This window comes from Triticum urartu, chromosome 7A (genome assembly GCF_056163025.1).
Source record: "Triticum urartu cultivar PI428250 chromosome 7A, HENAU_Tu73, whole genome shotgun sequence".
In the NCBI taxonomy this organism is placed as follows: Eukaryota; Viridiplantae; Streptophyta; class Magnoliopsida; order Poales; family Poaceae; genus Triticum; species Triticum urartu.
In genome coordinates, this window is record NC_141879.1 from 676,352,845 (window position 1) to 676,369,604 (window position 16,760).

At 44.4% G+C, this 16,760-nt stretch overlaps 2 protein-coding genes across 5 annotated transcripts; both read left to right on the forward strand.

The window, feature by feature from the left end:
• Positions 1-546: 546 nt before the first annotated feature.
• Positions 547-4,394, forward strand: LOC147961371 (uncharacterized). Of its 4 annotated transcripts, none has more exons than XM_087535081.1 (2): positions 547-1,982; positions 4,263-4,394. In XM_087535081.1, the coding sequence occupies exon 1, from the start codon at positions 623-625 to the stop codon at positions 1,973-1,975; it is 1,353 nt and encodes a 450-aa protein (XP_087391207.1). In that variant the 5' UTR covers positions 547-622; the 3' UTR covers positions 1,976-1,982; positions 4,263-4,394. The 4 variants fall into 4 exon arrangements, with proteins under 4 accessions (XP_087391207.1, XP_087391206.1, XP_087391208.1 ...); XM_087535080.1 differs by lacking the exon at positions 4,263-4,394 and adding an exon at positions 3,819-4,035; XM_087535082.1 differs by lacking the exon at positions 4,263-4,394 and adding an exon at positions 3,847-4,035.
• Positions 4,035-6,910, forward strand: LOC125523149 (uncharacterized; the record flags this gene model as incomplete). The annotated part of the gene is made up of 2 exons (XM_087535083.1): positions 4,035-4,676; positions 5,925-6,910. Coding segments are annotated over 2 exons (648 nt in total), but the record flags the coding sequence as incomplete, so codon positions are not given.
• Positions 6,911-16,760: the final 9,850 nt, after the last annotated feature.

Below are 16,760 nucleotides of genomic sequence, written 5' to 3' on the forward strand. Positions count from 1 at the left end.
TATGCTCCTGCTTATGGGAAAGGAAAAGGCCCCGCCGCACTGTCGACTACACATTCTTGGCCCGGCGGCGTCATTCGGCGACGAGCCGATGACCAAGGGGGTGATGGGGGTGAGTAGTGGAGGCGACATCACAATATAGGGTTCCGCCCATGTCGAGATGTTTTACGTAAAATTTAAATTTTCCAACCTATATGGAGCCAAGAATTATGTGGCTTCAAACAGCAATTTACATTTCAAATGTGAAAATATAGTTTTAATGAGATATTAATGTAGCTGGAGATTTTAGTGTGTATATCTAGATGAAATGAGACAAGAAATGACGCTTTAAACTACTCCCTTTCTATAAAGAAATATAAGAACATTTAGATAATTACTCCTTCCGTCTCATAATGTAAGATGTTTTTGACACACTTTAATGATCTAAAAGCTTTTATAATTCTTTACGGAGGGAGTACAATTTTCATTTAAAATGTTTTGAAGACTAGTACAATTTTCCAAGCTTTATGGAGCCGTACCAGGTGTTCGCTAAATGGCTTCGTACAATCCACAGCCCACTCACTCACTCGTCGCTTCCAGCATCCCAAGCCCAAACCCTCGATCCCCTTTCTCCACCACGGCCGTCATGGCGCCGCCGCAGCCGCCGCTGGCCTCCATCCCCATCCCCGACGACCTCCTGGAGGAGATCTTCCTCCGCCTGCCCACCCCGGACGCGCTCGCCCGCGCCTCCGCCGCCTGCACCTCCTTCCGTCGCGTCATCAAAGGCTGCGCCTTCCGCCGCCGCTTCCGCGGGCTGCACCGGCCTCCGCTCCTCGGCTTCATGGACGCGGCCGGATTCCACCACGCCCAGGCGCCGCACCCCTCCGCCCCGCTCGCCGGCGCCCTCGCCCCCCGCGCCGCCGATTTCTCCTTCGTCCCGGCCGTCGTTTCTTCTTGCTCCTACTACGTCCCGCCGGGCGTCCAAGACGACGGGGAAGGCCCCCGCTGGCGCCCCCGCGACGTCCGCGGCGGCCGCGTCCTCCTCGATTGGATCTCCCTCCACCCCCGCACCGTGCGCATTTGTTGCTACCACGAAGACGACGCCGAAGTAAGCATCCTCATGGACGTTAATGAGCTCACCCCGCGTGACCGCCCCACGTGGACCGAACGGGAGCGGTGCAACGCCGCCGACTTCCACCTCGCCGTCTGCGACCCCCTGTCCAGCAGATACGTGCTGCTTCCAACCATACCTGAAGACCTCGCCGCCCAGCCGCAAGATTCTCTTTGGGAGTTCGAGCCTGTACTTGCTCCAAACACCAGCGAGAATGGGGAGGAGGAACCCTTCAAGGTGATATGCATAGCAAAATACCAGACCAAGCTCGTCCTCTTTGTCTTCCCGTCCACAACTATGCAATGGTGTATGGTGGAGTCTCCTGTCCTCCCTTCTTTGGATCAGATGTCCTGTTTTGACTGTGTGCGCGGTCGCTTCTACTGGACAGAACCTTATACTTGGAGCGACCATTTGATGGTGCTGGACACGTGCACCATGAGGTTTTCCACTGTCGATCTTCTCACCGGTTACCATCAGGAGCTCAGAGATCTGCACCACCAGAACTCTTATCGTGGACGTCCGAATTCAGTTGTTACGGGTAGGGAAGGAACCCTTGAGATGTTTTCTCTTGTCCGTGAGAATGGCTACTTTGCTCTCTACCATACCTCTCTACAGAATAATTCCCAAGAATGGAAGCTCGAGAAGGTCATAAGCCTGCCAGGGCAGTATCATGACTATTCCATTTCCACAGTGGGTGCAGCTGAGGGATTCTTGTTCTTCCAAGGCGCTCCAAAAGGTATTCGTATTGAGAATGTGGATTGTTACTCAATGGAGGTCAAGACTTATGAAATTACCAAAGTCTGTACAAGGATGGAGCAGTTCCTCAATCGCAAACGTGCTCTCCCCTGCTTTAGCTTCCCGCCGCTGTTATTGGAACCAACTATCTGATCAACTGGTAAGCCTAATTATTTTATTTTATGTTGCCATTGGGTGCATGCTTTGCTTGTTCTGTTCACATGGTTATGTAGAAAGTTAATTATTGTTCTATTGGGCTTGGCTACCTTGTCAAACTAGCTAGAAGATGTAGCTAATTGATGGTTTGATTCTGCGCGCATGTTTAACAATTGTTTGCGATTGAGAAGATCAATGAAAAAAATACATACCAGTTTGGAAAGCTAGAGAAAATGGCTCTCTCGTTTGCCGCTTCATATACTACTTCTTTAGTCATACTTAGTAATTACACGTCACTCATCCAACTGAATGATGATGTTCAAAACAAGAACGTTGCACAACTTGTAAGCTGATGTTCGAGTACTCTTTATTTACCATGTGTTTTAAAGAGCATAGAGTTCACATGTTAAGGTCTGCTATTTTGTATTAACCTTGCTTCCAAACTGCAATAAGATGACTGAGATTCTTGGGAAGCACGAATAAATAGCTTGTGTGCCTTTGTTCTTAAGCTATATTGTACTCTGCAATTTAGCAAATAGGAAATTCCCGTTGCATCAACTGTGCAGTTGCTTCAAATTTCTAATCCCATGGTTATAAAGAAAGTTAATTATTGTTCTATTGTGCTTGACTACCTTGTCCAACTAGCTGGGACAGGTAGTCAATTCGTGGTTTGGTTCTGCATGCATGTTTGACAATTATATGTGATTGAGGTTTGAGAATGTTAATTCGAAAGAAAGATTACACACTAGTTTGGAAAACTAATTTTTATTGCTCCATATCTTGAGGAGAGAAATTGGCTTTCACGTTTGCATCGTTAGTCATACTTAGCACTTACTACAGCATCATTCATTCAATTCAGGAGCTATGCTCAAAATAAGAATGTTGCATAACCAGTAGGTTGATGTTTGAAGGCCTTGAGTCTTGTATTCATAAGCACTTCTTATTACGTTGTTATGTTTTCGAGAACAGATAGGGTTCCCCTGTTATGGTCTGCCAAGTTTTTGTGTATGTTCCTTCCAGGCTGCAATATACTATGGCAACTTGTGCGCCTTTGTTTAGCACATGCCTCCTTCCTAAGAAAATGGGATAGGAAAGATTCCCATTGCATCAACAGCAGCTGCCTAAAATTTCTAACTAACTAAATACATGTATGCAGATCAGAGCTCGCTAGCTTGATCTTGCTTGGGCCATACATCTGGAGTAGGATGGCGGATGTTCAAGGTGGCGATGATGTAGTATGACATGTCCGTATCAAGTAGCGTATGTATGTAAGCAGGATATGTTGTCAGCAAGTTGAATTTGACCAGCACTGATGTCTAAGACTTTGGTTTATGTTGCGTACTGATTTTTGTGTTGGAACCTGGAAGCTTCGGTTTTATCTGCTTGGGTCCTGCCTTTCAATATATGTCCTTAGTTGAGAGCATCAGGTCCTCTATCAATCAATATTCTCAGGAATTTAAGAAACCTTCTCCATGTTCAAAAGGCTGAAAGCAGGGGGCATAAAAAAGGCCTCTGTGCGCACCTTCTGCTCTTCCGTCAGCTTGACTTTGCTCGGCTTGCTGCCACAATCAATACCTCCATCCTGATGCTTCTCTGCCTCTCTTGGAGCCAAGGGTTCTCCAGAGCTTACCTCACCAGGTGTGATTTCCAGGCTCCTATTGTATCATCAGCAATAAAATAGCATCACAAGTCCGCAAAACATTCATACTGAACAACAAAGTCCAAACACTAATGTGCAGAGTGGCTAGGCACGGCTTTCGTGTTATTTTTTAGGAAGTTTCTATTTCATTTTTGTTGATGAGATGAATCACGTTGAACTTAGATGTCTCTTTACTTACAGCTAACAACAACTGTGTCAAGTTCATCAGGATTGGGTCTTTAGGATGAAAAGGAATTATAAAAGAAGCCACACGATCCATGTACGATCAGAATTTATGATCATGTTGGTGAGGGGTTTTCTGCAACGTTCCACCACATTACAACCCGGCCCCACTTGTCAGAAAGTGATGAAACGGGCTAAATCACCCGACCAGTGCTTTTTGCAATGACTTAACAAATTTTCCGGTGTTTTCTGCAACGGATTAACGAGTTGGTGGTTTTCTGCAAACCTAGCCACAAATGTGGTGGTTTCTTGCAATTGACTCTACATTCCAGGATCAAGGCATCTACAGCTATGAAATATTTTCAACCTGTCCTCACTCCCACTATCTTGATTGGGAATTCACTCTATTGGTCGTATGTTCTTGGCGGAGCTTGCATAATTGAGTTTGATTTGGACACGCAGAGGCTGGCACTGATAGAGCCGACGCCAAATGCATATGCCCACGACGATACCGTTTTCGCGGTTATGCCAGCTGAAGATGGTGGCCTTGGCTTAATCGTTGTGTTGGGCTTCCGCGCCCAACTATGGAAGTGGAAAGCTGGTGTTCGTCATGATGATGCGACATGGGTTCTCGGAAGGACTGTTGAACTAGACAAGCTTCTTCCTCTAGGAGCAGCAGGCAAGAGGAAGCCTCTAGCCTTAGTGGGATTCGACGAGGAAAACAATGTGACCCTTGTAAGGACATCTTGTGGCATCTTCCTGGTCCATCTCCAGTCAATGACGTTTAAGAGACTCTGCAACAGTGGCAGCGCCAGGGATATCCATATCTACAATGCATTCTCAAGTTTCTATGATGCAGGTAATACACATGACAAGGTACTAGTTTTTCATACGTTCAATCACCTTCCAGCATGACAAGATACTAGTTTTTCATATGTTCAATGATTGCTTGGTGAAATGTCTGTCATAATCCTTGATTTCTGTAATGATCATTTTAGTTCATGTCGTTTCGGTTGTTTCTTTTGCTGCCAGATGATTTTCTTTAAGAACAACAGTACTCAAGGGCGTTGTTGTAGTCTATTTAGCCAGACACATTGAGAAGATCAATGAAAAAAAAATTACATACCAGTTTAGAAAGTTAGTTCTTATTGCTCCATATCTTAGTAGAGAAAATGGCTCTCTCACTTGCCGCTTCATATACTACTTCTTTAGTCATACTTAGTAATTACGCATCACTCATCCAACTGAATGATGATGTTCAAAACAAGAACGTTGCACAACTTGTAAGCTGATGTTTGAGTATTCTTTATTTACCGTGTGTTTTCAAGAGCATAGAATTCAGATGTTAAGGTCTGCTATTTTGTATTAACCTTGCTTCCAAACTGCAATAAGATAGCTCTGGGATTCTTGGGAAGCACGAACAAATAGCTTGTGTGCCTTTGTTCTTGAGCTATATTGTACTCTGCAATTTAGCAAATAGGAAATTCCCATTACATCAACCGTGCAGTTGCTTCAAATTTCTACTCCCATGGTTATAAAGAAAGTTAATTATTGTTCTATTGGGCTTGACTACCTTGTCCAACTAGCTAGGATAGGTAGTCAATTCATGGTTTGGTTCTGCATGCATGTTTGACAATTATATGTGATTGTGATTTGAGAATGTTAATTCCAAAGTAAGATTACTCAATAGTTTGGAAAGATAATTTTTATTGTTCCATATCTTGAGGAGAGAAAATGGCTTTCACGTTTGCATCATTAGTCATACTTAGCACTTACTACAACATCATTCATTCAATTCAACAGTGATGTTCAAAATAAGAATGTTGCATAACCAGTAGGTTGATGTTTGAAGTCCTTGAGTCTTGTATTTATGAGCACTTCTTATTTACATTGTTATGTTTTCAAGAACAGATAGGGTTCGCCTGTTATGGTCTGCCAAGTTTTTGTCTATGTTCCTTCTAGGCTGCAATATACTATGGCAGCTTGTGTGCCTTTGTTGTTAAGCTATACTGTACTCTGCTATTTAGCACATGCATCCTTCCTAAGAAAATGGGATAGGAAAGATTCCCATTGCATCAACAGCGGCTGCCTAAAATTTCCAACTAACTAAATACATGTATGCAGATCTAAGCTCGCTAGCTTGATCTTGCTTGGGCCATACATCTGGAGTAGGATGGCGGATGTTCAAGATGGCGCTGATGTAGTATGACATGTCCGTATCAAGTATCGTATGTATGTAAGCAGGATATGTTGTCAGCAGGTTGAATTTGACCAGCACTGACACCTAAGACTTCTTTTTATGTTGTGTACTGATGTTTGTGTTGGAACTTGGAAGGCTTGGGTTTTATCTGCTTGTGACCCGCCTTTCAATCTATGTCCTTAGTTGAGATGATCTATTTATCAGTAACTTAGAGTGAGAGAACTTAGCTTTTATCTGCATGAGTGGAGTGGATGAGTTAGTTAATTTCTTCTATTGACATGCTTGTGATGAGTTCAAATTCTGGATGAGTATGTTCTGCACAAATGATGGCTTGGCTGTACTAGAGCTGCATGCAAACATTAAACTTCAGAGCTTCAGAATTCTCAGATAAATGTACTCAAATTTGTGTTGAGAGCATCAGGTCCTCTATCAAAAAGTATGCTCAGGAATTTCAGAAACCTTCTCCATGTTCAAAAGTCTGAAAGCAGGGGGCATAAAAAAGGCCTCTGTGCGCACCTTCTGCTCTTCCGTTAGCTCGACTTTGCTTGGCTTGCTGCCACCATCAGCACCTCCATCCTGATGCTTCTCTGCCTCTCTTGGAGCCAAGGATTCTCCAGAGCTTACCTCACCAGGTGTGATTTCCAGGTTCCTGTTGTTACACATCGGCAATTAAATAGCATCACAAGTCCGCAAAACACTCATACTGAGCAACAAAGTACAAACACTAATGTGCAGAGAGTGGCTAGGCAGTTTTTTCTGGGAAGTTTCTATTTCATTTTGGTTGATGAGATGAATCACATTGAACTTAGATGTCTCTTTACTTACAGCTAACAACTATGTCAAGTTCATGAGGATTGGGTCTTCAGGATGAAAAGGAAATATAAAAGAAGCCACAGGATCCATGTACGATGAGAATTTATGGTCATGTTGGTGAGGGCAACAATACCAATTGATTTTTTTTCATGCATTTTTCTTTTTTTGTTATTTAAAATGTTTTTTTCCTTTTAAAAATGTTAGGTAATTTTTAAAAATCGTTCACCATTTAATTTATTTTGTGAAGTTTTAATAGAAGTTTTCTTGTATTAAAATAATATTCATATAATTTGAAAAAAAAACTCTTTTCTATATGATTTTTTTTCATGTAATTCCAAAAAATGGCATGTGCTTTTTTTTCATAATCTAAAACATATATATTCTGTTTTAAGAACTCCATGTGATTTAGAAAGTGTTTGTGTGTATTAAAAAAAGGATGTTGATGCATTTTGAAAAAACAATTATACAATTTAAAAGTGAGTGTAGCGTATGAGGGATGGTGTATGGTGTAGGTTGTAGCGGGAAGGGCGGACGTCATGTCTATCTTGCCGAGATTAGTTTTGAAAGTTAAAAAAGCAAGTGTGAGTGGGTTTAGGGTTTAGACCAAGGCCGAGATCGTCACCATGGGATTGGCCACGTTCAGACACAATGCGATCATGGTTTTTTGGAATGATGATAAGTGATAACACAGATGAGGCGCTATGTTGAAATAGATAACGTGGACCTGTAGAGGAGTCTAGAGTTGTGTTTATTGTGCTAGGAGCATTTGTTTTTTTCCTTTCATTGTAACGCACGGGCATGTTTGCTACTCACTTCGTTTCTAAATATAAGACCTTTAGAGATTTCACTATAGACTATATACGGATGTATATATACATACTTTAGAGTGTAGATTCTCTCATTTTGCTCCATATATAGTCCATAGTGAAATCTCCGTATATACCAATATTTCATAGTATTAGTAATCTCTACTCCTAATAGAGCAGTTGGTAGTCTCCGCCGGTCAATTTTCGTCCCACCACTTTCGTCCGGGTTTTTTTTTCGTAGGTTAATCTTCATAGGTTTTTTTCGTCTGGTTTTTCTTTCGTATCTCACTCCGCACCTAAAACAAACAGCCAACGAGGCTCCCTCAATCTCGATCTATTTCATCTCAGCCTCCAGCCCCGAGAGGAGCCACCGCCGCCGCCGCCGCCGCCGCCGAGAGGAGACGCCCCAGCCCCAAGAGGAGCCACCGCCGCCGCCGCCGAGAGAAGATGCCCCAGCCCCGAGAGGAGCCGCCGCCACCGCCGGGGAACGAGGTCGCCGCCGCCTCCAGGTCGCCACCGTCACGCACCGCCTCCTCCAGGTCGCCGCCGTCACACACTTCCTCAGATCCGTTGATCTTTCTCCTCCTCGCCACTCCTCACTGCCAGCCCCGCACAGCTCTGCCTCCACGGCAGGGATTCACTCTATGGCGTTCAAGAGAGGTGGATGCAGCCGCCATGCTGCCGATCCGGTCCTTGCTGCTGGATCCGGCCCTCTCCACCCCTCCTCCCAGTCCGATCCAATGACAAGAGATGCGGTGTTGGAAATATGAGCAAATTACTACGAGATTTAATCCGAATAAACAGAAGATAAATCATGACCACAGCAGCAGAGATTAAACTAATCATGCGAACTAGCATAGCAGATGAACATATCACATCTAGGGAACATACTAGAAGCATGAATTCTATCACGATCTCGAACAGGAAGGATAGAATCACATACGGTGCAGCGGGTGTAGCACCACCGGCGTTGACGTTGTCGCCCATGTCGTCGAGGACGAGGTTGCCGAGGTCGGGGAAAAAGTCGTCGTTCGCGAAGTCGTCGCTGCCAGCAGTCACGCGAGTGCGCTCCCCAAAAACTTGATCGCCCCTCTCCCGTACAGGATCACGAGAGGCGGGGTTCCGGAGGCCTGCTGTCCCTTCTCGCGGTGCACGCTGGAAGGAGGGATGGAGAAGACTTGCTTGGCGGCGCAATGATCTGGAACGGTGGTGAGAAACCATACGAAGCGGCGGTGGCTAGGGTAGACGTCTACCTGACTATATAGTGCGGGCCGGGTAGGTCGTGGGAGTAAACCCCGCGTCCGAGTCGTCACGATCCAAAAGAATCGGAAACAGTTCAGTAATTAACGCGTCCGTTAATTATTAATTAATGACTCATTAATTTTTCCATGCAACAAAAATATAGACAACGTGCATAGCTCTGTCCTCGGCTCGGCTCAATCCTGCAACCCGCGGCGCGTCGTGACGAGGCGTGGCGTGACGAGCGAGGAGGAGGAGCGCGCGTGTAGGTCTCCTCTTCTCATGCTCATACAAGTGGTAGAAGAGCTCACCTTATAAAGAGGTGCAACTCTCTCTCAACTTCCGGGGTGGGACTAAACTTTAGCCTCACTCACTCCACTCACATGTGTGCATGAATGGGCCAAGAGAATTTCAGAATTTTAGTTGGGCTTTGGGCCAAAGGCCTACTAGCAAAATTTCAACAATCCCCCACAAAGTCTCATTGACACATCTCATCATTTAGTTCTAAAATATTGTTTTATATATCGGTGCTTAGTGGAGACTGTGAAGTTGAACTTCCACTTAGAAATTTATGCTACACTAGATCACAACTTGAATAGTGGACTATGCCTTGAACTACAAGTTTTCTGTGAAACTAGTTTCACACAAATTCTTGACCGATACTGTGCTGCCGCAAGGCTTCCCCGCGGGTGGAGCGTATACGTCATACTCCAGGGCCTTTCATGAATTTATTAGAGAACACCCAATTCTCACAGACTGCGACGTTAACAGTCAAATTCATATAGGTGTGTTCCTCAGAAGATGTTCTGCAGGACAACATCTCTGCGTACCCGAATAAGCCACTTGAAACACATTAAGATAAGTATCAACCTGCCATGTAGATCAGGAGAGTATTGCATCTTCACGGAGTGGGATAATTAATATAGGGATACTCTTCTCCCAGCTGACCAACAGTTTGTCTCCCACATCTACTTCACGGGATCTCCGATCACATAGAGTGGGTTACCACTATGGACAACTCATGCGGTGGGTCTCAAACCCATCTCCATCGATGCATTATCTATCACATTATGTGATAGACCCTTTGTGAAGGGATCTGCCAAGTTTTTCGATGTTTGGATATAATCCAACGTAATAACTCCGGAGTTCCTCAATTTTCTGACAGATTTTAGTCTTCTCTTCACATACCTTGAGGACTTCATATTGTTCTTAGAACTGTTTATCTTGACGATCATAGTTTGATTATCACAGTTCATCAGGATAGGGGGTATTGGTTTTTCAACCATAGGTAAGTCCATCAAGAGTTCACGAAGCCACTCTGCTTCAACAGTGGCAGTGTCTAATGCTGTGAGTTCTGCTTCCATAGTTGACCTCGTTAAGATGGTCTGCTTGCGTGCAAGACTTCCAGGAAACAACGCCACCACCAAGTGTAAAAACATAACCACTTGTGGCCTTAATCTCATCAGCATCAGATATCCAGTTTGAGTCACTATAACCCTCCAGTACCCTTGGATACCCGGTGTAGTGAATCCCATAGCTCGGGGTGCCTTTCAAATAGCGCATAACTCTCTCAAGCGCATGCCAATGATCATCTCCCGGTTTTGACACAAACCGACTCAGCTTGCTCACAACAAAAGAGATGTCAGGCCTCGTGGCACTCGCCAAATACATAAGCGAGCCAATAATCTGAGAATACCTCAGTTGATCTCTAGCAATCCGTCGATTCTTTCGAAGCAACACACTAGCATCATATGGAGTTGGAGAAGGCGTGCAGTCGCTATACCCAAAACGACTCAAGACCTTTTCCACATAATGAGACTGAAGCAGTGTGATCCCACCATTCTCATCTCTCAACAGCTTGATGTTTAAGATAACATCAGCTACTCCTAGATCCTTCATCTCAAAACAGCGAGATAAGAAATCCTTAACCTCCTTGATTAAATCAAGTTTGGTTCCAAAGATCAATACGTCGTCGACATACAGACAAAGAATAACTCCTTCGCCCCCACCATAGCGATAGTACACGCACTTGTCACCATCGTTTACTACAAAGCTGGCAGCAGTTAATGTTCTTTCGAACTTCTCATGCCACTCCTTAGGAGCTTGTTTAAGGCCATATAAAGACTTTAATAACTTGCACACCTTTCCTTCCTGACCAGGTACTACAAAACCATCTGGCTGATCCATGTAAATTTCCTCCTTCAACTCTCCATTGAGGAAAGCCGTCTTAACGTCCATTTGATGAACGAGAAGACCATGTAAGGCAGCCAGTGATAGTAGCACCCGAATTGTGGTCAGTCTAGCCACGGGTGAGTAAGTATCAAAGAAGTCTTCACCTTCTTTCTGGGTATAACCCTTGGCCACAAGCCGTGCCTTGTACTTTTCAATCGTACCATCAGGTCTAAGCTTCTTCTTGAACACCCACTTACATCCTACAGGTTTGCACCCATAAGGACGGTCAGTGATCTCCCAGGTACCGTTAGCTAAGATGGAATCCATCTCGCTACATACAGCTTCCTTCCAGTAGTCAGCATCAGGAGATGCATAGGCTTCTGAAATAGTCCTGGGTGTGTCATCCACGAGGTACACAATGAAATCATTACCAAAAGACTTTGCAGTCCTCTATCTCTTACTCCTCACAGGAGTTCCATTGTTACCCTCAACAGGATTCTCAACGTGTTCCATCGCAATGGTGGGTTCAGGAATTACAGTGAATTCCTCACTAGATGGAGTAGGTATCTCCTGATTTGATGAACTCGACATATCCTTCATAGGAAATATGTCCTCAAAGAAAGTTGCATCATTTGATTCCATAATCGTACCAACATGCTGTCGGATACCTCAGATTTTATTATCAAAAATCTATAGCCGATGCTATGAAAAGCATAGCCCAGAAGAACACAATCCACGGTTTTTGGTCCAAGCTTGCGCTTCTTGGGAATTGGTATATTGACTTTCGCCAAACAACCCCAAGTACGTAGGTAAGAGAGTTTCAACCTTTTCCTTTCCCATTCCTCAAATGGAGTCATGGTCTTATGCTTTGTGGGAACTCGGCTTAGGACATGACACACAGTCATTAACGCCTCCCCCACCATTCCTTGGATATACCCGAAGTGTCTAACATGGTGTTAACCATATCAGTTAGAGTTCGGTTCTTTCTTTCGCCTACCCCATTTGACTGGGGTGAGTAGGGAGGCGTCCTCTCATGGATTATACCATGTTCCGCACAAAATAGATCAAATTCATTGGAAAAATACTCTCCACCACGATCGGATCTAAGCTGTTTAATTTTTCGATCAAGTTGGTTCTTTGCATCAGCTTTATAGTTTTTAAAGAAAGTCAAAGCCTCATCTTTTGATTTTAGAAGATACACATAACAATATCTAGTGGAGTCATCAATCAACGTCATGAAGTATCTCTTTCCACCTTTTGTCAACACGCCATTCATCTCACAAAGATCAGAATGTATAAGCTCTAGTGGCGCCAAGTCTCTTGCCTCTGCAGTCTTATGGGACTTGCGAGGTTGCTTAGCTTGCACACATACTTGACACTTGGAGTCTTTGACAGTAGAGATTTTTGGAATTAAATTCATATTGGCTAACCGCGTCATGCAACCAAAGTTAATATGACAGAGTCGTAAATGCCAAATATCAGACTCATTATTGTGGCAAACATTATTAATAACTTTAGTGCAAATATCTGACAAAGATAGGCGGAACAAGCCTCCGCACTCATAGCCTTTTCCAACAAATTGTCCACACTTAGAAATTACAACTTTATTGGATTCGAAAACCAACTTAAAACCATCTCGACATAAACGGGAACCGCTAACGAGATTTTTATTGATGGACGGCACATGATGAACGTTCTTCAGACGCACAGTCTTCCCCGAAGTAAACTTCAGATCGACCGTACCAACACCTCGAACGATGGCATGTGACCCATTCCCCATCAGCACGGGTGAAGTCCCTGTTGCCTGGTAAGAAGAAAACATGGAGGCGTCAGCACAAACATGTACATTGGCACCGGTGTCAATTAACCAATCAGGGGATTGAAATACTGAAATGATGGTAGGAAAAATACCGTATCCTGATTCCTTCATATCAGTATCACCGATGACAACATTAGCGGACTTGCCGCTCTTCTCATGTTCGCGCTCCTCAAAGCGGTTAGGACACTTCGGAGCCCAGTGATTAGGATCACCGCAGACATGGCAAAGTCCCTTCCCCTTCTTATGAGAATTCTTCTTAAAGTTGGTAGAATGTGATGGCTTGTTCTTTGTATCAAACTTGCCTTTGCCCTGAGTTTTGTTCTTATTGTTTTTGAACTTGTTGGGTTGGGAGTTCTTCTTCTGTACCATGTAGGCACTAGAACCTCCCTTAGCAACTCGAGCACGTGTGTCCTTTGCTCTCGCCTTCTCTTCAACATCAAGAGTACCAATGAGATCCGCAACGGAAAACTCCTGTCTCTTGTGTTTCAGGGAAGTAGCAAAATTGTTCCACGAAGGTGGAAGCTTGGCAATGATGCCTCCGGCAACAAATTTGTCCGGCAACACACACTTGAAGTACTCAAGTTCTTTTGCGAGCGACTGTATCTCATGAGCCTGCTGTACAACAGGGCGCTCATCAGTCATCTTGTAGTCATAGAATTGCTCCATGACGTACAACTCGCTGCCGGCGTCCGAGGCACCAAACTTGGCCTCGAGCGCAGCCCACATGTCTTTACCGTTGTCAAACGACATATACGAATCCACAATAGAGTCATCAAGAACAATCAGAAGAGCGCCTTTAAAGAGGGTATCAATTTTCTCAAAAGCTTCCAGCTGTGCTGGATTAAGATCGCCCTCAGGCTTGCCCTTGGTGGCATCGTAGCAGCCCATGGTCTGAAACCAGTAGACTGCTCTCGTGCGCCACCTCTTATATTGCGCCCCCTTAAAGGCAGGCGGCTTCAGATGCGCAGCAAAACCACTCGGAGTAAATTGCCTATAATCAGGTTTTTGGATTGTTGGAAATATGAGCAAATTACTACGAGATTTAATCCAAATAAACAGAAGATAAATCATGACCACAGCAGCAGAGATTAAACTAATCATGCGAACTAGCATAGCAGATGAACATATCACATTTAGGGCACATACTAGAAGCATGAATTCTACACTTCTCGCGGTGCACGCCGGAAGGAGGGATGGAGAAGACTTGCTTGGCGGCGCGAACGGTGGTGAGAAACCATACGAAGCGGCGGCGGCTAGGGTAGACAACGTGCATAGCTCTGTCCTCGGCTCGGCTCAATCCCGCAACCCGCGGCGCGGCGCGCGAGGAGGAGGAGCGCGCGTGTAGGTCTCCTCTTCTCATGCTCATACAAGTGATAGAAGAGCTCATCTTATAAAGAGGTGCAACTCTCTCTCAACTTCCAGGGTGGGACTAAACTTTAGCCTCACTCATTCCACTCACATGTGTACATGAATAAGCCAAAAAAATTTCAGAATTTTAGTTGAGCTTTGGGCCAAAGGCCTACTAGCAAAATTCCAACATGCGGTTGGTGCGCGCGGGTCAGAGGATGGACGAGCTCTTGTCCTTCATAATCCACTCCTAGACTGTTTCGTGGTGGCCGCGCTCCGTCCGACGTTTGCCCTCCATCATCCACTCCTTCCTCAATGGTAAGTCTCCTCTTCTTCTTAATCACCACCTCTTTGCCATGTACCTCCCACCGCATGTGCTCCTGTGCACCTCCATCCAAGTGTATTCAGTTTTTATTCAGATTTTGTGATAGGGACCATGGCGATCGGACTTGCGGGCGACGCGACTACAGGACGTAATTGAGCATATGCTATATTGGAATCGAAGAGGACCTAACAGGGAATATGTAGAGGCGCCCATCGGGCTAGGGGAGGCTCTGCAGCGGCCGAATCAGTCAGAGGCGATCGTCGGGCAGAGGGGCGAAGTTGTGGTCGATGGCATCATCTCGGTGCTCTTCTTCTCAAATGCTTCCGCGGAGAGACACTGCGAGGCCTGGTGATGCTTGTGGACACGAAGGCGCGGCAATTCTTCGGCGGTGCTCACACGGACGATCAACGGCGGCTACGGCTGTGCACTCGGGCGAGCTTGAGATCGAGCGCTAGAGGAGAGGGAGAGAGCTCCAGAGCAACGGGAAAGTGAGAGGGGGTGCAGGGCATCTCCCAGACGAGCGGATGGGGACGAGGACGTGGGGGACAGCGCTAAGCAGGAGGTGGCAGCAGGGTGAGCCCGCGCAACACGCCTCTGCCTACAGGCAGATGTTCAAGAAGACCTGGCCGTGGGCTGGCTTGGCTTCAGGTATGTTTTTGGTTTTCTTTCTGTTTCTTTTCTTCTCTGTTTTTTATTTATTTGCCACTGTTCTAAATTCAAAACTGAAATCAAACCAGTGCCAAATCTTCTGTGAATTAGCTGGGCTAACTAAACATCACATAAATGGTTGTGGATATAGGTGATTGCTCACAACATTGGCCTAGGGTGACAAGACGTTAGGTTATTGCTCCCTACATTACAGTCTTTGGCCAAAGGGAATCCACGACTTGCTCTAAGGTTTGTGATAGTAAGGGAAGTGTTTGCTCTTCAAAGTTCAAAATGAGTAGCGTCCTATCATAAATGAGCTTTAGCTCACACTTAAGAAGTCGTCCAGTTATTACTTTATGTCTTGATCATAACAATTATTTCTACCGAAAGCATATGGTCTCAAATTGATATTGCAAATGGTACTACAAAATCATATCCATTTTCCCCAAGATCACAGGTTGTATCCTGTTTAGCATGTAACAAGGCAATGCTGATTTCTAATTTCAGTTATCTATGCTTGTAGCCATTAGTTGTATCAAAGCGGCATTTGCAACTCTCCTTCTTGATGGAAATAATTAGTGCCGCCCGCTGGAGCATATGGAATTGCCGTCCCTCTTGCAAGTGTTCTGTTTCAATCTGTAAATGAATGGAGAAGTACCAATTAATGGCTACTGAATAAACTACATCAGTTGGAAAGACACTAACTAGAAAGAAAACATGCATAGGAAGAGGTTAAAGGAAGAGGTTATTTTATTTTCTTCTAACTATGGAATGGTGTACGGAAAAGTCATCTTTCCAGTATTTATATTTTGGAATGTCCTCTTATTTGTTATTGTACTGTCCGTCCTATCAAGTAGCTGCTCGTGATCGACGTGCTTACTATTACTATTGTTGTCGTCGTGTCTATCGCAGATCATGGGTTGCAAGTTTGAGTACCTTCTCAAATTATGCAACTGAATCTATCTACTCTAAGTCTGCAACCTAGAACTAACATCTTAATCTGGCCTACTACCTGTACAATGACCAGGAATTTAATGGTGCACAACCTATCCATTTTTTTTATTTCTTGGTGATATTGAGAAAAATGGAAAGGAATAGGCGGTATTTTCAAGTGAAACAACTATGCGAGTGAGTGCTCAAAAAAGGATGGACGCAGGGCATGGTGAACTGCTTGCTTGAGGTATTATACAATACTGTTGCATTTCGAAATGGTATGACTCTTTGTATTGTTTTTCTTAAATTGAAGAAGCATGTTGCTTCCTCGAGTAGGGTCTACTGTCGCCATTGATGGAAGGATTGCCACATAGGCATGGAAACCTCGAAACAGGTAATACAAAAAAACTTGTCTAGCTCCACAACTGCTTCTATGTACATCTATAGATGCGTGCATTCGCCTTTCCTGTTGATGTAACAGTATACATGTAATTTTTTTTTCAATACTGTTGGGAGATCGTGTTCTGAAATTTTTGTGCAACATTCAATTTGACTCATGATGTTTTCTAGAGAAAATATGTACTTATGTGTTTTGGTCTTTTTATAAAGCCCTGATGATTTCCTGGTGGTGTACTTTTTGTACAGATCAGATCCAACA

Bases quoted from the DNA above. Each gene is read 5' to 3' on its own strand.
- LOC147961371 (XM_087535081.1), top strand. From the start codon at position 623: ATGGCGCCGCCGCAGCCGCCGCTGGCCTCCATCCCCATCCCCGACGAC.